At 37.0% G+C, this 20,889-nt stretch overlaps 6 protein-coding genes across 8 annotated transcripts; 3 read left to right on the top strand and 3 right to left on the bottom strand.

The window, feature by feature from the left end:
- Nucleotides 1-248: 248 nt before the first annotated feature.
- LOC108967697 (mediator of RNA polymerase II transcription subunit 29) lies at nt 249-1,191 on the top strand. Its single transcript, XM_018931288.1, has one exon. The coding sequence runs from the start codon at nt 378-380 to the stop codon at nt 1,020-1,022; it is 645 nt and encodes a 214-aa protein (XP_018786833.1). The 5' UTR covers nt 249-377; the 3' UTR covers nt 1,023-1,191.
- Nucleotides 1,192-1,510: 319 nt separating this feature from the next.
- LOC108967696 (glutathione S-transferase 1) lies at nt 1,511-3,489 on the top strand. Of its 2 annotated transcripts, none has more exons than XM_018931286.1 (3): nt 1,511-1,658; nt 2,587-2,689; nt 2,769-3,489. In XM_018931286.1, exons 2-3 carry the CDS (start codon nt 2,595-2,597, stop codon nt 3,349-3,351), a joined length of 678 nt encoding a protein of 225 aa, XP_018786831.1. In that variant the 5' UTR covers nt 1,511-1,658; nt 2,587-2,594; the 3' UTR covers nt 3,352-3,489. The 2 variants fall into 2 exon arrangements, with proteins under 2 accessions (XP_018786831.1, XP_018786832.1); XM_018931287.1 differs by lacking the exon at nt 1,511-1,658 and adding an exon at nt 2,179-2,455.
- Nucleotides 3,490-3,827: 338 nt separating this feature from the next.
- LOC108967694 (neuralized-like protein 2) lies at nt 3,828-5,586 on the bottom strand. Its single transcript, XM_018931285.1, has 3 exons — nt 4,840-5,586; nt 4,473-4,781; nt 3,828-4,393 (listed from the first exon to the last, which is right to left on the bottom strand). The coding sequence occupies exons 1-3, from the start codon at nt 5,450-5,452 to the stop codon at nt 4,278-4,280; spliced, it is 1,038 nt and encodes a 345-aa protein (XP_018786830.1). The 5' UTR covers nt 5,453-5,586; the 3' UTR covers nt 3,828-4,277.
- Nucleotides 5,587-6,011: 425 nt separating this feature from the next.
- LOC108967681 (coiled-coil-helix-coiled-coil-helix domain-containing protein 1) lies at nt 6,012-6,658 on the top strand. Its single transcript, XM_018931255.1, has 2 exons — nt 6,012-6,122; nt 6,209-6,658. Exon 2 carries the CDS (start codon nt 6,211-6,213, stop codon nt 6,580-6,582), a length of 372 nt encoding a protein of 123 aa, XP_018786800.1. The 5' UTR covers nt 6,012-6,122; nt 6,209-6,210; the 3' UTR covers nt 6,583-6,658.
- On the bottom strand, nt 6,637-10,919 carry LOC108967680 (suppressor APC domain-containing protein 2). The gene is made up of 3 exons (XM_018931254.1): nt 10,351-10,919; nt 7,256-8,357; nt 6,637-7,182 (listed from the first exon to the last, which is right to left on the bottom strand). The coding sequence occupies exons 2-3, from the start codon at nt 8,342-8,344 to the stop codon at nt 6,763-6,765; spliced, it is 1,509 nt and encodes a 502-aa protein (XP_018786799.1). The 5' UTR covers nt 8,345-8,357; nt 10,351-10,919; the 3' UTR covers nt 6,637-6,762.
- A 2,241-nt stretch (nt 10,920-13,160) lies between these two features.
- Nucleotides 13,161-20,883, bottom strand: LOC108967683. Of its 2 annotated transcripts, none has more exons than XM_018931257.1 (4): nt 20,760-20,883; nt 14,836-15,119; nt 14,458-14,766; nt 13,161-14,394 (listed from the first exon to the last, which is right to left on the bottom strand). In XM_018931257.1, the coding sequence occupies exons 1-4, from the start codon at nt 20,778-20,780 to the stop codon at nt 13,770-13,772; spliced, it is 1,239 nt and encodes a 412-aa protein (XP_018786802.1). In that variant the 5' UTR covers nt 20,781-20,883; the 3' UTR covers nt 13,161-13,769. The 2 variants fall into 2 exon arrangements, with proteins under 2 accessions (XP_018786802.1, XP_018786803.1); XM_018931258.1 differs by having other exon boundaries at nt 14,836-15,116.
- Between the last annotated feature and the right edge of the window lie 6 nt (nt 20,884-20,889).

The following is a 20,889-nucleotide window of genomic DNA, read 5'->3' as shown; positions in this document are numbered from 1 at the left end:
GTTCATCTTTATGTAATATTATCGATTATTTGTTATCAACAAACATTAAATGTTTAATACATGTACCATGAAAATTCCCTATTTATTTAAAATGTAAATCTGAAATTTTCATTTATATGTTCATATTTTTACAACAAAAAAGTATAGTTTTGAAATAAGTTTTTTGATCATTTTAATATGTCATGATTTTATCGACTTACAACACTGGTTTTGTGTAATTTTTTCGATTTATTGTTTATCATCTTTAAGATATTAAACTCTGTCAACAGATGTTACATTTAATATAAATACATTAAAGTCTCGCATAAAATCATTACAACAAAAGATACTGTTTTGTTTAAAGTAGTTTAAAGAAAGACAAGTTCACAAAGTAAAATATGAATCCCAACATGAATATGCATAACATGCAACAGATGAACATTTCGCAAGTCGGTGGACCAAATCAAATGATGCAGCCTGGCGTGTCGCCAGTTTCTATGATGCAAGCCTCCCCCCAGCAACAAATGCAAGGCCAAATGCAAGCGCAAGTTTCAAATGCCGCACAACAACAGCAACAGCAACAGCAGCAACAACAACAACAACAACAGCAGCAAGCTGAAAAAATGGATAACATCCTAAAAGTCAAGAGTTTACTTTCGCCATTACGCGAGTCTCTTTTTCTTACATTGCGTACTGGAGCTTTCTCGTTGCAAGAACATAATTTGTCAGATAACCTTAAACGCGACGCAGCATCGCATGCTGGACGATTTGAAAAACATCTGGAAGACTTTTATGCATATTGTGATCAAATCGAGTTACATTTAAAAACAGCTATTCAATGTATGCAACAGTTATCATCTGCACAACACTATCTGCCGAGTGCAGTGACGCCAGCTCGTATGGAACCATACATGCAGGATAATTCTGGCGGTCCAATGACATACTCTACGTATCTGAACATTGTCCGTGTGCATGTGCAATCGGCTAAAGATATCCACGATACTTTAATTAGTGCGGCGCAAAACATATCACAGGCTGATTGATGAATACTCTAAATAAAAAATGCTAACATGAAAGCAAAAAATAAAATAATAATAACACTGTAAGATCTAAAAAAATGAATTAAAACCTTTTAAAGAGCAGATAGTGTTTGTACTTAAAAAGCTCTTATACACGTAAATATTTAATAATAATATATCTATATAAACTATATATCATACTCGTATAAGCAAAATATTATTTTTCATTACAAATTATAAATATTTCTTGAAGGTAGAACCAAACAAATGTATTTTAAATTGGGTACTTAATGAAATTTGGAAGAGATAATCATTAATATTCCAATTATTGTTTATTTGTATACATAAACATACATGCAAGATAAATCTATTTGGGTGGTAAACTACAAAGCTTTTATTATTGTTTGTATTGTTTTTGATGACATAACGTTAACGTTCTACGCCGGTTGAGTTTCTATCAGCTCATATTTGTGTATATGAATTTGTATGTGACTTGAGTGTTTGTATATCAGTAATAATATTTTGATCACTCTTAGTAATATCACTTGATATAGCTGGATTTAGACAACTGAGCTTATGGAAGTTTAGTCTCTTCAGTGCGCTCATTTGGTAAGGAGCATCAAAAATCATAGTTAGCCAAGTGATTTATTCAGGAAAACAGTAAGTAACTAAATGCTTAATTAACAAAATTTTCCACTGTTTCTTTGTTTCTCCTCCTCGCTTTAAATACGGTTTATTATTGTAGAACAATTCAAAGTGTAGAGGTGATCGAATTTTCATTTGAAAATAAAAAAGTGCATTGCAATAATTTAATGGCAAACTACTATGCATTTGATTGATACGTATTAATTAATATATATATTTATGTCTTAATATCAAATACTAGGAAATGTTGGAGTAGAACGATATGTTAACCATAATAAATACTGTGTGCAAAATTATAGTACTTTTCCTGTATAACTGTAATATCATGCCATTCACTGTTTATCATTTAGATGTGTGATGTAAATACTTATGCACACATACATTTGCATGTATATAATCTAACAAGTGTACGTTCGTAACGAATTAAAAAGTTTGCATGCACGAGAGCTTTTGAATGTTTTAAATTGACTTGATGTGCCCTACACAGGGTATATAAAGCTTGCTAAGAAGCGGATGATACCGAGAAGCAACGCGCGAACTAGTCGATTAGTTTTTGAAATATCATGCTGAAATTTTGAACCTCTTTTCTTTCCAAGAAGCTGGACATTGGCGGAACCGTTCTTATCGAATTACTATAGCATAGGACTGACATACAAGTACAAACTGACTGATGACAGTCAAGTTCTTGTCTGAAAACTTTTTTTTTATTGAGAGGGGTAGTACAGCTTCGATGCAACCGAAGTTAACGATTTCACTTGGTTTTGGTGCAGTACAATAATGAGTTAGGGTGCAATTACTCTCTATTTTAAGAGGTAATAAGGGAAAATTAAAAAAATCATGGAATTTAAGCGTAAATTTATATTATTTTATTACAATAGTTTATACAAATAGCCAAGCATAAAAGTGTTCAGAACAATAATATTGGTATTTGATTTATTTTTAGCGAATAAAATGGCGAAACCAGTTTTGTACTATGCTACACTTAGCCCACCATCGCGTGCTGTTTTATTGACAGCAAATTTACTTGGCCTCGATTTGGAATTACGGTATGTACTCTGAGGAATAAATTTAATACTAAGTGTTCGTTTGTTAAGTAAATTAATTATTCATTATTTTTTTCAACAGTCCAGTTAACCTACTGAAAGGCGAACAACTAACAGACGATTTCATTAAAATGAATCCACAACATACCATTCCTACTATGATAGATGCAGATGGCACAGTGGTATATGATTCTCATGCCATTTGTGGTTACTTGGTGGACAAGTATGGAGAGGATGACAAATTGTACCCAAAGGATCTGGTAAAACGTGCGCAAGTGAATGCACGTCTTCATTTTGATTCTGGACATTTATTTGCACGTTTGCGTTTTCTTTATGAGCCGATTCTATACTCCGGTTCAACCGATTGCTCCATGGATAAAATCGCCTATATTCAGAAGACGTATGAAATCATGGAGGAAATGTTAAAGGAACACCCTTATGTATGCGGTGAGGATTTGACAATTGCCGATCTCTGTTGTGTGGCAACGATAACTTCTGTTGACGAAGTCGCCCCTATTGATGAGTTCAAGTTTCCTAAATTGTTAGCTTGGATGAAACGTTTATCGGAACTACCTAATTACCAAAAAATCAATCAAAATGGTGCTGATGAACTGAAGAGAGTCTTTAAAGAAATTTTAACCAACAATCGCACAAAACAAAAGTAATCACGGCTTTGGCATTTTATCGCTATAATTACTCTTATTTTTTCGAAACTCAAAATCGTTTCATAAAATGATTTAAGATTAGTTTTAGAGTACCAGAATAATACTTGTACAATAAATTGTGAGACGTTGAAGTTTAAATGGCCTTTGTTTAATATGCACATCCATTTGATATTAGTCGCAATGGTAGCCAAGCATGAAATATTAATTCTCGAAATATCTACTGACCCATTCATACGGATGTGTGTATATAAAACCYTGATTTCAGGAATGAAGAGGGCAACAAATAATGAATTTAGAAGGCAGACTTAAAAATTGTAAATATAAAGCAAAGTTTTATAAAAAGGCACTTTTACCCAAAAAAAAAAACATTAAAAAAGTGATAGCATATTCATTTGTATGGGAGGAAAATTGTTAGTAAAATGTTGGAAAGTTGCTTTTCAGTTATTCGCAAATAACAGTATCTGTGTAGAGAAAACAAATTGTGGTTTAATATTATTTATTTACTTTAAACAAATAATTAGAATTGCGTAAACTACTACATTGATAATTAGTAATTGTGTATAAATATTCTTGTTGGTTAATATTTTTTATTAAAACTAAACCCATTTTATATACGGGCGAATGTTATAGATTTAGGTCACATCATTGTTAACAACAAACAAAACTTTCAATATATTCAACATCCTTGCTATCTTCGCACCGCAAACTCGCAACACACCAAAAAAATACATGAATTTCAGAGTCATCCTAGTAAAATATAGCATATTCATCTTTTCTAATTTGTGTGAATACTTCTTAAATACCATTTGAAGACTGGCATAACAGAAACTTCCTAACAACACATCCACTCATGCTCTTTTCATTTGCTGTTTTTAGATGATCTTCGAAACAAAGTCATTCTACGCAAAAATATGCTAAATATACATCTAGTCATTACGTCGAAGAAAGTTTTTGAGTCTTTCTGGCAGCGGCAACTTTTCAATATTATGTAGTTTTGTGTGTAGTAGTATTGCATCTCGACAAGCGTTTTGAAGGGATACGACTGATTAATTACATGAAATAAATGAGAAATTAAACTGTTAGTTCTAAACACTACATCTCTTTTAATAATATATGCTTACTTCCATAAAGTTGTATTATTCGAATTTGTTTCGTTGTGCCATAAACATCAATGACTACGTGGAGTGGTGATTTGTCCATAGGTATTTCCTTTGTGCATGGACCCTGATCAACTCCATTTATAATGAAGTGCATCTCACCTTTGTCTTTATCTGCTTCAGTAGGCACATATACGACACCAATCCGCGAGCCCTTATCAGTCAGCAAAATACCTGTGTTGCCATCGCCATTATCAACAGTTGGGCGCAATAAACGCTTTGGAACCATACCACGTGAAGTGCGTACATAAATCGAATCTCCTAATATATTACCTGTTAAAGATGTAAATGTTTTATATGTTGTATATAGTTGTTTATAATAAAATGTTACTTCGAGATGTGGTCTCGTTTTCTGTGACAGCGCCAGATGAATTATCTTGTGCCCACACAGGCTCGGTAGCATTTTGAAACAGCGAATTAGTTTCTATGACACCGCCGGCGGCACCACTTCGCTGTGATAAGGAATGAGATTCGAATTTTGAAATAGGATAGATCCAACTAGTTCCTAAATTCGCCAAATCAGGTAAAGCAAACTGTGGCAAGCCTTCTGACATTGATCCGATCACGTCGGGCAGCAATTGTGTTAAACCGAGTCTTATATGACCTGACCATCCACGTTCATTTTTCTCAATTTCAACAAGAAATATTTCTCCAGGTTGTAGTGGTTTTTCCGAAAACGTAACAGCATCCGCAAAACTAGCTTTTCGGTAAGCAACTGTATTATCTTCACATAAAATAATGTTTGCGCCGTGATATGGATGGAATCGGGCTAATTGCCGTTTATTATTGGTATTACCGGCAGGTATATTTTCCGCTGACGACACCTTGCTAGACCCCGGTGAAGCGCATGAAGCTGTTGGCACGGATGGAGATGTGCCGACTTCCATCTGCGCAGTACCAGGTATAGTTGAAACTTGTCGCGGTATTGAAATTTCACTACTCATATTATTAACTTCAAATCGGCTTTTGATGTTTATTATTTTGTCAATATTTAAAATCTGTTTCACGAATTTTTCATTGCTGTGAAATGAAAACAAATATGTTCAAAGCTACGCTTTCGTAGTAATGTCAAATGATGTCTGTTTYATTGAATGAATGAACTTCTGCCATATCTTAAATGGTGGTTTGATTTGGCAGCACATGAAAAACAGTAGAGGTTTAGTTGTTGTAACGTGTTTTGTTTATACAGCTAATTTATGAAAAGTAATTATATTAGAAATATCTTGGCATTATTTTTTCGATATAAAAAGCTCTTTATGCATATAAATTTCAAGAACACTATGAAAATTCATTTTTCGCTAAATGGGTATATATACATATGTATAAATATTATTTTGCATTATGGACAATCATATCGGGTGTTCCATTAAACTAATAACATAAAAATATAACTGATCAGTAAATCATGTTTGATTCRTAGCTCAAAAGCAGCGCAAATGTTTTGAAGCCGTTGTATTACTATCGCTCCTATTTTATTATACGCCACTGTATTCAACCGATAACAGCTGTTTTTTCATCGGGTTGGCAGCATTGTTGTGTTCTGTGTTCATATAACCAAAGAATAGTAAATTAAACATTTTTTAACTGAACATCATATATAATAAATACAAGAAGGTATATGTTTGATAAGTTTAAAGATATGAATAGATGATTCATTTACAGTCAACCCATTTTTCGTAATTTATTATTTTTGGTTCTAGAAATGCGTGTGCCAACCGCCGTCTTCGCTTATAAAAATCGTGATGCTCGTGCGCCGCAGAAAGAACACACAGTACCTTTTCAAGAAATTCTACCTTTGCGGCTAAAAAATAGAGTGAGCGGCAAGGCGGATTCTTCGTCTGATGTAGCATGTTTACAAGAAATGGGTGTCCTTTTTGCATGCCTCAAAGACAATGAATTCGTAGAGAAGTACTGCAATAAGGAAATACACCAATTCCAAAAATGTTATAAATTCTATGCAGATTCCAAGTTCGAAGCAAAGAAAACCGTAAACCAGGGTATAATAACACCTGGAAAAAACTTGAACTACAAACAACTCAACAAGTACATGAGACGATTTCCTAATCCGCAATAAGCATAGTTTTGTTTATGTAATAATTAAGTGATTTAATAAAACACCTGCTGCAAGTCATGTTAAAGTTTGAAACAAATATGTACCTTTTATGTTGAGTGTATGTACATTGTGTATAGATGACCGTTTATWTATTTATGTAATCAAATATTCTTAGGGTAAAAATTTATATTATGATTTAAATTAAAATACGACRTCCACCTCTCCGAGCCCTCCAGACGACGAAGGAGACGATTGACCTAGGACAGTAACAAATCCAGCACCTCTTCCAACTAACCCAACCCTTTGCCTCAATTCGTACAACTCCCTCATAAGTGATTGTTTTTCACGCTCTAGCAATGCAATTCGGTCACTTTTTAAGTTCACCTCATTAGTAAGGCTATGATTTTGTTGACGCAGGCGATCCACTGGTTGAAATAACCCGCCACTATTGACATTTCGCTGACTCGGTGCTTTACCCGATGGCCTAATAGCGAGGTTAAAGTGTAAGGGAAATCCTCCGCGTTCCCAGCAATCAGCAAGAGCTGTTAAATTTCGATTTACTTCATACACACGTGCGCGTTGGAATTCCAATCGCTCTTGTTGCACTTCTGACCATTGCTCCTACGCAATTATATAATAAATACATTAATTAAATCAACRAAATAACATCTGTATTGATTATGACGTTACTCACAACGTGCCCCATTCGTCCCAAATATTTAATCTTTTCTTGGACATTGTTTACTTGTTGGAGGTACCAGTCACGTGCCTTCTCTACAGCATCCAAACCCGTTAAGAGAACTTCGCGTTCCTCCTCGAATTGTTTCAAGCGTTTTAGCATATTGTAKTCAATGCCATTCTGCAGTGTATGGCGGCGGGGTTCTCTTCGCTTTGAATTGCTCTTTTTTGGATGTAGAGTTCCTACATTCCCTGTAACACTATCAGTTGTCGATGAGGACCCGCCATCGGCACAACCTCGATACGGGAACTGATTGTACATATATCCAGAACTACGTTTCTCATTTGTTCCCATTTCGTTCAATAGTATACCCATTTGCCAATTCTGTAAAGCATGTCGTATCTCAGCCTTATCCAGCGGTGTAACTGTCGAACTTGGCACWCCAATCTGAGCAGTAGCGGATGCGCGTGGTGGTTTCGGTGGTGGCGGCGGTGAATTGTAAACACCAATATCAGTGCTTATTATTTCCGCCTCCAAATCGCAGTCTGGACTTAACTGTGGTAAACTGAGTGCCCGATGTGAAGTGACAATTTTATTTGGACGCACAGCKACAGTTGTGGCGTTCCCACCCCAGGCTGTAGCGCTATGCACAGTACTATCAACATCTAAAAGTGGCGCAGAGGGCGGTCGGGGCGGTTTGATTGGTGAGACCATATTATGCGTCGACACATCGTTTCCGCCTGACGATGCATTGCTGATGGCAGTACTTTGATTGCGTAACAGACATAATTTCAAACCAGCGCAGAAACGATCAAATGACAAGAGGCCACTTGTAGGCGTAACTTTGCGCAGCGAGTCAATAACACCGTGCGGTAATCCTTTGCAGCCATCGTCTTGCCAACCTTTCTCGATGTCTAAAAATCTTACAAAGCCTGTGTGCTGGTCGTCCAATATGTCGAAGAGTGTCTTCATTGAAGCAACAAACTGTTTGGGCAATGCATCCATTGGGCTGCCGGATGTTGAAACACAACCGTTAGTGTTCATTACTTTGAGTTTGTTGTTGTTCGCTGTGTTCATCATAGCTGGTCCATTGTGTCGCAACATAGGAAAAATTCAACTGAAATTAAAAATAAATACGTTTTTCGTTTTGTAACTAAATAGTGTGAACATTGATCTTTTCTTTGCATAGCTTTTTCATTTTAATATCTCGATGAAACGAAAATATCAGCACAACATTATTGCTTAAAAATAAATACATCTTATTTCGTAAAGTTTTCGAAATATTATCTGCGATATTATATTTAGAACCATAAYTGTATACAGTTTGTCCGATACGTAACAGGTCTGATTTCGTCCGCCGCGACTGTACTTCGGAGCTTGCGCGAACCGACTGYATTCGGTTGAGGGCGTTCCTAGCAAGCGAACGGCTGGTCAGTTGTCTCCGAGCACCTGGAGAGTCAGGACAAACATTTTCGCGCGACGTGTTTCTATGAGTGGTGCAAACCGAAAATGCAGCGTTCGTTAGAGCAGAGGTACGCTATTAAATTCTGTRTGAAACTCGGTAAATCTGCGACAGAGACATTTGATATGATCAAGCAGTCTTACCCAGATGTTGCTATAGCAAGAATTGGTRTGTTTCGGTGGCACCAGGACTTTTTGGAGGGCCGAGGCGAAAATATGGTCCCTAAACCGCCCACTGCCAGTGCCAAGAAAATTTGAACCCCCAATCTTTGAATAACGTAATCACAGCTAACGAGTTATGGATCTTTGAGTATGATCCCAAGACTAAGAGGCAATCGTTCAAGTTTCATCCGCCACAGAGGGGATCCAAGCAGCATGCACCTTGACTCTCAAGGCTATTTCGGAGAATGCCTTCCGTGACGCTTTCAATGTGACGCAGAAGGAATCAATTTTGAAATTTTTTTTTAAAGAATTGTAACAATCGGTTCATTAAATTTTTTTAAMTGGACTCAGTTCTATTACTTTCCGGACGAACCGTGTATTATGTACCTATGACCTTGCTTTTTGCATGAAAGCACTAACTTACTGTCTTCTTCCCTCCTTCAATTACAAAAAGAACCTAAAAAAAAGCACGCGAAGAGCCTGCTCTGAAGACGAYGAGAACTGTCATATCGGTCCAAAAGGTGAGGTCATTGTTTTTCATAAAACCTGTGATCTATATTGAGAAACTGTAAAAAAGCAAACCGCCACAGTGCACTACTATACTGAATTATYAAGTCGATGCCGAATCGCAGTAGAAAGACCAAGATTTGCGAAGCAAAAAGTGTATTCCAGCATTGCAGCGGTTGACACCTCTGCCAAATTGGTCGAATTAGCCTATGAACTGCTGCCCTATCTGGCGATTCTCTAGTTTAAGCCTACTTTGCAGACTTCCAGAAAATATACTTTTCAGACGAGTTAAATACATATATTGGAGCATTTCTAAGGCAAGCTAAAAGGAGACTATGCTGAGGAATAAATCGACGGTACAACACAGCAATCCAATTTTATTTTTCTTCTCTAGGCTATGGGGTTATAGAGCCACCTTCGTACAAATATTGTGTAGTCTAAAAAGTCTTTCCATAAACTGTTGACTTGCGTGGTATTCTTTCCTTTTGTTCACAAAAATTTCAAAATATGGCGAATTTCTCCATTATTTTCACTCATTTTTGAACTTTCAACTTTCCCGAATTTAATTTTTTTTGGTTAAATGAACACTATATGATATGATACAATGTGATGGGTAGTATGCTAGATTTACGACTTCAACCACATTTATTGACAAAATACGAAAATACTTTTGACTACCCAATATTTGATGCTTAACCCTCTGCTGATAAGCCTTTGCTGTGATAACACTACAAGTTGTTCGTAAAAATTCGAATCTTTCAACATTTAACAGCACACTGGCGAATTTCTGACAAACAGATTTTACTTTAGAATGGATTTTCGCTTTTCGCTTCAAATTTTATTAATTCAACAATTAATTTAAATTAATAATTTAATAGCGTGCGATACACAGGTCGCAAGTTGCCACAGTTATCAACGGCCGAAATGTGGTGTGTACATATTTCGAGATGAAAACAAAACAAAAGATTAAAGATACGAACTTGTCTTGTCAAACCGCTTTTTTTGTCGYCACTCTTGCGAGCTATGTAACAAGTTGCGCGCACAACACCACATAAATTGTCTCCCAGTTCCACGTGCAAAATTTCAAAGGGATCTTATAATATTTTCCATATGAACATACAGTTTATTTCGTTATTCGAAAAATTCAGATTTAAATTATTTGCGATTTTTATTTTAATAATTAGAATACACGAGCGCTACAGTGTTTTTAATGGAATGCAATCCGTACGCGCAGAGCAGTCGAAATTCACTATACACTATGAACTCGCCCAGACTTGTTAACGTTGATGTGCACGCCACCGCTGCCGCTCTGGCTACTCAGACTACTGCCACTGCCGCCGCCGCCGCCGCCGCCGTCGTCATCATAAACAACCAACTCAGAGCATTGGCGCGCTGCGATTTACCTTTTTTTTGCTATGCCACTTTGCCCGCGAATACTGGTTGCTGGCCATGTCCGTGCCATTGGCGCTCGCAGTGAGCTCGGCTGCAAGGTTCCTTAGCTTCCTAATCTATTTTCAAACAGTTCTTGACTGGCTGGCTGCGCAGAAKAAGTCAATAAAGCAAATCTCGTCAAAAAGGTGCAAAAAATGCTAGACRGAACATGCAGACTGCGGCAGATAGCCGACGGTGCGTCACCGCAACACAGCAAGACAAGTTGGTATGCAATAAATRTGCGCGCACGCGTCCATAAAAGCGWCGCTGCATGTCGACTTGGTRCATGTGTGCGCGGCTCACAGCACAATTTACGCCTCAGCCGCACTAGTGGAATTTGTTATTGCTTGAGTTGGTTTGTTGGCGGCTGCATATAGCCACAGTGGTTTGCTGTGGGTCTTTTAGCTGCTAAGGCTACCTGTGAGCGCATGCGAATCTAGTTTTTTGCCTCTTCCAGTTATCATCGCTGCCTCGATTTTGTTTTTGTTCCCTTCCTCACATTGTACAAGCATTTACATCATAATTCGAGTATGGTGCATCGCGCCGCGCATATTTACATATTTTTTTTTTTTCTCTAGCGCATCGCGTTCAAGCTGGTGCAGCGCTCTGGGAACTGTGCATGCTCTGTAAAAATGTGATATTAACTTGCAACTGTTTACTGGGAACTGAAACATCGCGCATGAGCTATACTAGGTGCGGCTCATCTATGCCTCACAGTTATTTCAACAATTTTAATACAAGTCTTTACCTTAATGTTGCTTGTCATGATCACTATAAATGCGCTCGTCTACCACATATCGGTACATACTTAAACGCTATAATGCTTACTTGTTGTTTTATTTATAACAGTAATTATAACATTACATGAGGTTTGCTAGTAGGCATGTCATCTTTTTTTCCGCTTTTCAGTTTTACATATTTACTCACTTGTGCTGAGAAAGATCACACCCCTGCAAATTATTCGTTGGTTTCGGCATTAATCTCTGCATACATGCCGACATTATCTCAATTTGTTGGTCAAATTCAAGTGTAATGTTTTTAGTTTAAAAATATAAAGAAATTTCAATTTTTCCTTCGATAAATATATTACTCAACTATAATAAAACGTCAAGTCTCTATTTTCCGTTATTTACTGAAGTCAAGTTCCGCAGATATTACACGAACACAAGAAAATAGATTATGGTCTAGGATGAATTGTCATTTTGATTTACCCCAACAAACTTCAAGTATAATGAGCCTAATTTTATTGTTATTCAGAGCATATATCTTTCAGCTTTATCGATTAGTTATATAATATTTATATATTATATCGTTGCTGATAATTCGCGTTAGTTATAATGTAATGGTTGTGACAGTTATTTTTGAAAATTTGTGTAAATAAAGATTAATTGCATATGCCAAGTGTAGCAAGATCCTTCAGATCCATAAATCTTCCGCAGAACCATTCTYTCGAAAACTYGTAACGTCSRCTCATCAGATRTTATCATCGTCCATGTCTCTACCATACCATCCACCATATAGCAGAATGGGAAAAACGAGTGACTTATAGAGTTTGGTTTTTGCTCGTCGAGAGAGGACTTTACTTCTTAATTGCCTACTCAGCCTGAAGTAGCACCTGTTGGCAAGAGTTATTTGKGTTAGATTTCGAGAGTGGCGATGTGGCGAAGTTATGACAGTCAATAACAACGTGGGAGCCGAATTACGAGTGCGACGACTTTTTGTTTGATGACAGGAGATATTTGAGAATGTCTTACCCTCTCCTGAGTGGCAGTCAGAAACATTAATATTTCACGTGGACCGGTAGATATATGGCGTCGCAGAGGAAGAAAATGAGAACTCGAGTGCTGCTTGGTCACTGTTCCGGTTACGTACACCCGACTGCCGTGGGAATGGCGGGGCCTTTCTAAGAACTCATGGCTAGGAAGGATTTGTGCCCGATCTCCTCCTCCCCCCTCTCCCTAATCTTGCCCTTCTTCAGCATAACAGTATTTTTAGAAGCCACAAAGTGACGGATTGGTTACCGAGTCTCGGCCATTAAGGTGTTATTAGGCGTTTCAAAACAAATGACGTGGTGATTTTTATCTTGTCTTCCAATTATCAAAGCATATCTGATAGCTCCTTCAAATCTCTCTGTTCATGAGGTTCTTTGGTTTCGCCAAGAAAAAAATCGTAGAGGTGGTGGGTGTAGCTTTTAGTAAAAAATTCGCTCCCAAACAATGTTGTTCCATATATGATTTGAAACACACAGAACTGGGGATTTAAAAAAGTCTCCTTAATTTTCGAACACACTTGGTAAATCTCGACACCACTTATGGCTTGTATAGAAATGTTTGTGATTTCAAATAAAAGTCAGTTTTTGTTTACACTAGTTGTTTTATATTTCTATAATTATTATGAATATCAGATAAAGGTAAAGATACAGTTATTTAATATTTATATTTAAGTATATAATTGCTTCTTACAATAACTTAAAAGTAATACCATAAACGGGGTACTTTTTCAAATACTCGTCAAATACTCGTACACAGGTTCAATAGAAAGAGATACGTGTAAGCGAGACAACTGCACCATACTGACCTTCCCTATTTTCAGTTTATTGACCTCAACGGTTGTGAGCAATATGTATACGCTTATAGAGTTAAATAAGACCTTAAACTAATTAGTTAGTATTTAGGTATTGAATATTAATTAGTAGCTGCGAAGTTAAAATTCTGAAAATTCCAAGTATCTGGAAAATATAATGTTTGTAGTCAGATAGTATTGAGCTGGAATTTTAGAATGAAAGCTTCACCAATCAGTTTTTAATATTAAACTAATTCATAAAGGCAACGGAGCGTCGCGCATTTATGCTTAAAAATTAAATTAGAAGACAGGATTATAGGTAAATGAGTCCAGTTGGAGACTTTTGAGATTTTCCGTTTCAAACAGATAACGTGTACGTGAGTATTTTGCGTTACTGCTGATCCGTTTACAAATCCGCTACGGACTTTCTGCGCACATATTTGGCAAAGTAGTCTGGGCGCCAGCACTTGCATGAGCCGGGAATAAGGAACCAATCGTAGTACAAACGCACTTGGAAACAACCGATATCATCGTGCCCATCACAGTGCTGATTGTATTCGGGTGCGTTGACGTTGCTGGTTGGGCTGGTACCATCAGAGGCGGTGGCTACGCCGGCACGTCTTTGCAGATATTGCTGGTAAGCTTGGAAGTCTTGCACGGAAGGCGTTGGCGTGGTCGTTGAAGTCGTCGGCACGGCGTCCTCTGCGTTCGGGTAGAAAATTTCAGCGACAAGTAGGCTCACCCAACGCGGCGAGGATAGACAACCGCCGTCCAAGTAATGACAGCGGGCTTGTATGCAGCGAGTCACTTCGACGGTTTGCGTGAAATAGCCTTCGTATGGAATTTGCACAACGTAACGCCAGAAGCCCTGATAGTTTTTCGCGAACACTGGTGTAGCGTATTCAACTTTGGCAGGACATGGTGTGGGTGGACCTTCATAACGTATCGGACCGATTTCCTCACGACGTTCAGCTGTGGCTTGTGGTGCGGTCGATGTATCGCCTTGAATGGCCCGATATAAAGTACAAAAGCTGCAAAAATGTATCATTATTTATATTTTTTTTATTCAAAAATATATCAGGATGTACACTCACACTCCACCGCCATCGCAGAACTTGCGTGGCTTTCGTTCCTCGGAAGCACGACTATTTGCACGCTGTTCTTCGTCTAGAGCAGGATCAAAATAACTGAATTCGTGGTCCTCGACACGCGGCTGGCTTTGTGGCTGTGGAGGCGTGGCTCGTTTTGCTCGTGCATTATAGTGACGGTCAATATTGTTGTTCTCCACCGGATCGACTGGTTCGTCACGTACAATTTGTGTCACCTTGGGCAAAGTATCGTCAGCTTTAAGCACAGGCAATGTTTTCGATAAAAACTTGAGTGTCTGGTTACGTATCAACTCACTACAATTACAAAAATGCTTTGTTTTCAATATTTTCCTCTTTAATCTAAATAATGCAATGCAAACTTACAATGGATACGGCTCGCCGAGAACATTCTGTCTCATGGGATTTTGCGGAATTTGTCCTTTGTTTAGATCACCACAAATGTTGTTAACCGAAACAGCTGCCTTTTTGTTGCCACCTACATTCTTGCAGTCCGCACTGACATGCGTGTAGGGCGGTGGTCGCACTTTTGGTGGTACAGAATTTGGCGATTCGACAAATGCGTAGTATCCCTCGGGCGGTTCCTCGCCATAATCATTCGGTGTTTGCGCAGAAGTGTCAACGGTGATCAGCGAAATGCAGATTATCTTCTAAAAAAAGAACATAAGTTCTCTTATTACACATGCATATGTATAAGATACAATTGTAATTGAACGAGTGTGAACATGATTTCAACAGATACATTATAATTAACAAACTCTTTACTCTTTGATTCATTTAAATTAATTCTTTGGACTTTAACAAGAGATTTTCAAACGAATTCAAAAGTATAATAATAAAAAACCACTTGAAAAAAAAATTATAAAAAAAACCATCTGATTAAATTTTAATCGGATTCATCCTTATAAATAGTGATAAAAAGGATTTTCCTAGATTATGTTATCCCTTTAACGACGCGAAAAAATTATCCGGAGATTTTTAACACGGAAAAAACAACTAGTTTGCTTGAATTTGTGTTTCCAACAGACACAAGGTTCGTAGCCGCGATGTTACAGAAGTGTTTGGGGAGCCCACTTTTTCACGAGCATACAAAGCATTCAGTGAATGACAATCGGAAAAGTGAAACAAACAATGCTTAAATCGACGTGTTGACCTCAGGGAGATAAAAAAGACCTCAATATCTCATATGGATCAAGTCAATACATTTTGGTTAAAGCTTTCAGCATGAAGCATGTGAATATAAAATCGTAACAAAATACCTTAATTAAAAAAAATAAAGCAAAGTCGTGCAGTCGCCGCAAAGGTGGTTGACAACGTAGCTGAGGACTCTACATTCATCAAACGCACCATTACTAGTGATGACACGTCGGTTTTTAAATATGACGTTGAAATTGTCCAGCGAATGGAAATCGAAAAAACCAAAATTCGCTGAAGGCATTGAAAAACGGGTGGTCCAAGTAGAGGTACTTTTTTCAATAGCCTTTTATGACAGATCACGCGTGAGTCGCGTCAATCTGTCATCTTATTTTTATTCAATATTGTTTGACATTTCAAAATGAACAAAGTTTATAAATCTTTCAATTTAATAACATCAACTATCTTGGTTAATATTTGACCGAATAGCCTACGTCCTGCACGCAGTGAAGGAAATATAGCAGCCGTAGCTGAGAGTGTTCACGAAGGGATGGTCGATTCGGTGCCGGTCACAGCAACTCGGAATGTCACATTTTAGTCGAGGTCTTAAATTGAAAACGTACAAAATACAGCAAGAACTGAAGCCGTCTGAAATTGAAACTCATGGCATCTTAGTTTCAACAAAAGAATGCCACTTCCCACACATCGCATCAATCAATTGATTTATTGAGATAACATTCCGGTGAGTAGATAATTTTACGTTTCGAGTCGGTCAATTGGCCACTAAGATTGTGTGATATCACACTGTTAGACTCTTTTCTGTCCTTGCAGCAATACATAACATGTATCAGCCAGCTATCCGTCGAAATGCTCGAAAGAGTCATCGAAAATTGAACTCAACGGATGGACCATCTGAGACGTAACCCCGGCCAACATTTGAAGCAGATAATCCTCAAAAAATAAATGCCAAGGAATGTTCTTTTGGATGATAATGATTATTATCCATTAAATTTGATGTTTCTGTGTTTTTTCTTTAAAGATGTAGAGAATCTCCAAATGGATTTCCTTTTATATTAAGCGTTGGCATACTTGGAGTTTATTTTAAAAAGGATAATAAAGATTTACATTAAAATACCTTAAGTTTTTGAATTTTGTACCGTCCTACTTATGTAGTTTAAATTTTTTTTTTTTAATTATCCATATGTATCTAGCTGCAGCAAATATTTACTATAGGGTTGGAATATATCGTTATATATATACATTTTTTTTAAAGCTGTGAGATCTTATTCGACATTTCGGCACTTTTCCCCCCATCCATTGTGGAATAGTGAGCGAATACAATGAGTACAATTATTTCTGGATTACATGAAAATTGTACGAATGCTATGATTTCATTAATGAAGGCACGCACTTTTACTTCCAATTCCACTTCAGTCGACTCTCGTGCGAGAAGAACAAATACAGAGACCGAAAAAAAGCACAAGAAAGGAAAATGAAAAAATTAAAAGTAAATACTCGTACAACACAATAACAATGACAATGAAAGTGTCTGAAGTCATCTAAAGAGTTCAGTTTCTTGAAGACTCGAAGTGCTGCGACTTCGCAATGGAACTTTTTTCCGCGGTATTGTCGTTTCTGTCGAACGAAAATAAACATAAACACTAACTTTCGCCAAAAATTAATTGTTGGCGGTTTATTTTATGAGATAAATGACATTTATTGTTGATTGTGTACGTTTGTATGTTTGTGAAATATACATATTTCACATTAATTGTTGCTAACAGCACCACTGTTATGTTGTATACATATAAAAACATATAAATATGTACAAATGTATTATTGCTAATTATGTTGGTGACTTTTTCTCAAAGTTAAGAGTAAAAAAAATTATAAATAATAAATAGAAAATGTATTTTCTGCTGTAACAAGTAATTATTTATTTACTTGCACTTTTAAGTTTTTCGGTGAAGAAGGATTTGTAAACTCATATGTATGTATATCTAAACGAAAAAGTAGCAATTTTGAAAAAATTGAACCGGGCTTTCCAATCGTTCATGTCTTGCTGGATGCTTTTGTTCTATTGTTGTTGCACATTTTTGTGATCTCACTATTTTTTCATGATAAAAGATATGTAGTAAAACAAAATATGTAATTTTTTATTTTAGAAATTTCAACTTTCACATGTCCCAGCACGTTTTGGAATGTTCGAAAGATTCATTAACTCTCTTAATTAACTTTTTCTTTCATTGACAACAATTTGTTTACATCTAATTAAAGCTGTGAACCAAGCATGATATTGAACATGGCTGCACATGATTAATGGAAATTGCTGATCATTAGTTATTAAAAAACAAACCAAATAATCAAAATGTGTATGATATAATAGTAAATTAAAAATATTAATAGTAAATTCTCCTGATCTTTTCAAAATTTTGGAGTCTATTCTTCAAGCAAGTGTATTTTTTCCAACTAGCCTTCAGTAAAGTAAAAATAATACATATTTCATAGAGAAATCTTTTTTAAAATTCAAGACAAGACTGTTTCTATAATTTATATAATATTTATTTACTTATTTTTATACACATAACAAGCTACATATGTATATTCAAATTTGGTACGAAGTTTGTAAAACTTAGAAGGAAACGTTGGTTGCATGACCAGCTCGGTCGGTATAGCCATGTCTGTCTGTCTAGTCCCTCAGTTTTAGAGATATGAATCTGAAATCTTGCAGTCATCATTGTCTTTCTAAGAAGCAGCTCACTGGTCGGTATCAACAATATCGGGCCACAATAGCATATGGCTGCCATACAAAGGGATTAATCAAAATCAAGTGCTTGTACGGAATTGACAATGTGTAAACCACAATAGCATATAACTGCCGCACAAACTGATCGAACCAAAATGAAATCAAGGTCTTTTTATACCATTTTATGCTATAAGAAATGCAGTTATGAAGGGTATTATAGCCTCGAACTTCAACTGAAGTTGAACATTTTTCGTCTTTTATATTAAAGTTGTAACATCTATTGTGGCACCACTTATTTAAGGAATGCACATTTCAATACATACATACATACGTATATAGATACAAAAATAAAACTTTCCTTTCACTTTAACTTGTTACCTAGAATCCATTAGAGATTTGTTCACACTTTTCAATGGTTAAGTGAAATCAAAAGTGACCCTCCACAATTTCAACGAATTCCACTGGAAAACCCACTCTTTCCGCTTTACATACATGCATACATATGTACGTGCGCAGTAGCTGGGTTTCTTTAACCTTTCAAGGGCCAAGCGCCAGCGATCATGCCTGATTTGTTACTTTCTTCACGCTACACATAATTACACCGCCACTGTAACTGATTTCTACCCTTTTATTTGCTATCAACACAGTTAGGTTGAGCGTTGTTGTTATTGTGGTTGTTGTGATGAAGATGACGGGATTTTTGGAAATCAAAAAGTTTCTTTTGATGCCTAAATGCGTACGCCACAGTCAGCATTTGTGTCACTTCAGTGCACAGGTGGTGGAGCAGCAGCAGCGGGAGCGAGACTGCAGGGCGTTAAGCGAACTAAATATGCTATGCTCTCGCTTTGCATACCAAAACAGCTGAATTAGGTCAGACGTCAGCACTCGGATTCTACGTTCAACAGCACCTTGATGCATTGCCGCTTTACTGCTGAGTTGTTGTTGATTGCCGCAACATTCACCGCCGAACTAACATGGAAATGTAAATGCTATAAGAGCGCGGCGCTCGTTTCAAACACACAGCGCAGCAATAGATGCTACTCGAATAAATTTCAGGGAAAAAAATTAATGAAAGTTTTGATAATAAATTGACCAAGTGAACGAGTGAGTGAGCGAGTTACAGCGGGAGATGGCAGCACTGTTATGAATTTCGTGCTTTAGTTATGTATGCCGTTCTTTGAAAATTTAATTTACATGTGTATGCGTGTGTGTGTGGGATTACGGTTAATCACTTGCCAAAATGTCCATAACGGCTGTCGACCACTGTTTATTTCGTAATTAATTTGTTTACGCAGCGGTGAGCGGCTGCCAAGGTGTCAGAAAGAACGCATTCAAATAACTCGGAGAGAAGCAAAAAGAAAGCAACGGCATGTCGTGACCGACTTTTTAGCAACGAAAAAAGACGTGGCGCTCATACAAATATCTCCACAAAAAAATCTTATTTTTAAAATATTTCTGTTCCCATATCTCGGGCATGCTTGTGTAACAGTGCCACTAAACAGCAGAACCCCGCATACATATATACAGACATGCTGAGCTGTTTACTTATGTACTAATAGACATACATTGTGTGTGTGTATGTGTGTACAATGGTATACCGGTAAATCGAAGCAGCTTTGTCATAGGTGCAGGCATAACCAGATGAGCGCTGTGTAGCCAACAAACTGTGAAGAATCGTTCTAAATACATGTAATTCTATAGGTAAATAACGGGAAACTGGCTCGCTTTTACTATTTGCTTTTCGAATTTTTAATAGCGTCAATGATGGCTTCTACGCAAAATCTTGCGAGCTATTTATCATTTGAATACTTTCGCAACTATTGAACTCGCAAATTTTACCGCTAAGCTTAGTCAAGCGTAATTTTGCCTTTTTACTCCAATTGTTGTTATTGTAACCATTCAGCTGTGGAAATTTAAATAAAACGCTTGGAGTTGCGAAAGCAACAGGAACCTGCAGCAAGTGTCGACGCTAGAAGCTGCTTGTACACACGCGCACATTTACATGGTCACAAGAAGTTTTCTTGCTCGCTTCCTTAGAGCCTTAGAACTAAAGAGTTGAGCCACAAACTTCAACCGACAACTCTCCCGCTCGCATGAAAGTGGCCAGTAGAAAAGACAGAAAGAGCGCAAAGCTAATTACCTTGCACATTTATTGCTTTGTTGTTATGCTAAATTATGGAAAAACGGGACCAGCAACTAGAACATGCTGAGGCAATCACGTATTCCCACACATACATACATACATACATACATATATACATATGTACATGCAGTGGCACATGAATCTGCATCACAAGTGGAGGCCGAAATGCCTGCTACTGTGCTTCTAAGCGCACTAAAACAACAAGAAGGCAAAAAATTAAGGCTTACTTTTCACCTATCAAAACTAAGAATTAAATGTATAACCTACCAAAAGCAGACGATAATCCATCACACGARCTTTTCGAATTCTCCGAAATATGCACTTCAGAAACTTTTCCAGTTCTTTTGTTTTTTCTATTTACACAGTTATTTTACTTGACTTCAGTTGCACCTCTTAT

Source organism: Bactrocera latifrons, unplaced genomic scaffold (genome assembly GCF_001853355.1).
Source record: "Bactrocera latifrons isolate USDA-ARS-PBARC rearing strain unplaced genomic scaffold, ASM185335v1 scaffold_195, whole genome shotgun sequence".
Taxonomy (NCBI): domain Eukaryota; kingdom Metazoa; phylum Arthropoda; class Insecta; order Diptera; family Tephritidae; genus Bactrocera; species Bactrocera latifrons.
The sequence above is the reverse complement of the archived record's forward strand: the minus strand, read 5'-3'. Positions and strand labels throughout refer to the sequence as shown.

Bases quoted from the DNA above. Each gene is read 5' to 3' on its own strand.
- LOC108967694 (XM_018931285.1), bottom strand. From the start codon at position 5,452: ATGAGTAGTGAAATTTCAATACCGCGACAAGTTTCAACTATACCTGGT. The intron at 4,782-4,839 runs GTAACATTTTAT...CATCTTTAACAG, and splicing joins AAACGAGACCACATCTCGAA to GTAATATATTAGGAGATTCG. The intron at 4,394-4,472 runs GTAAGCATATAT...GTAATTAATCAG, and splicing joins AATAATACAACTTTATGGAA to TCGTATCCCTTCAAAACGCT.
- LOC108967683 (XM_018931257.1), bottom strand. From the start codon at position 20,780: ATGGATTATCGTCTGCTTTTG. The intron at 15,120-20,759 runs GTAGGTTATACA...TTCTTTTTTTAG, and splicing joins TGGATTATCGTCTGCTTTTG to AAGATAATCTGCATTTCGCT. The intron at 14,395-14,457 runs GTGAGTGTACAT...ACATTTTTGCAG, and splicing joins TTCTGCGATGGCGGTGGAGT to CTTTTGTACTTTATATCGGG.
- LOC108967697 (XM_018931288.1), top strand. From the start codon at position 378: ATGAATCCCAACATGAATATGCATAACATGCAACAGATGAACATTTCG.
- LOC108967696 (XM_018931286.1), top strand. From the start codon at position 2,595: ATGGCGAAACCAGTTTTGTACTATGCTACACTTAGCCCACCATCGCGT. The intron at 2,690-2,768 runs GTATGTACTCTG...TTTTTTCAACAG, and splicing joins GGCCTCGATTTGGAATTACG to TCCAGTTAACCTACTGAAAG.
- LOC108967681 (XM_018931255.1), top strand. From the start codon at position 6,211: ATGCGTGTGCCAACCGCCGTCTTCGCTTATAAAAATCGTGATGCTCGT.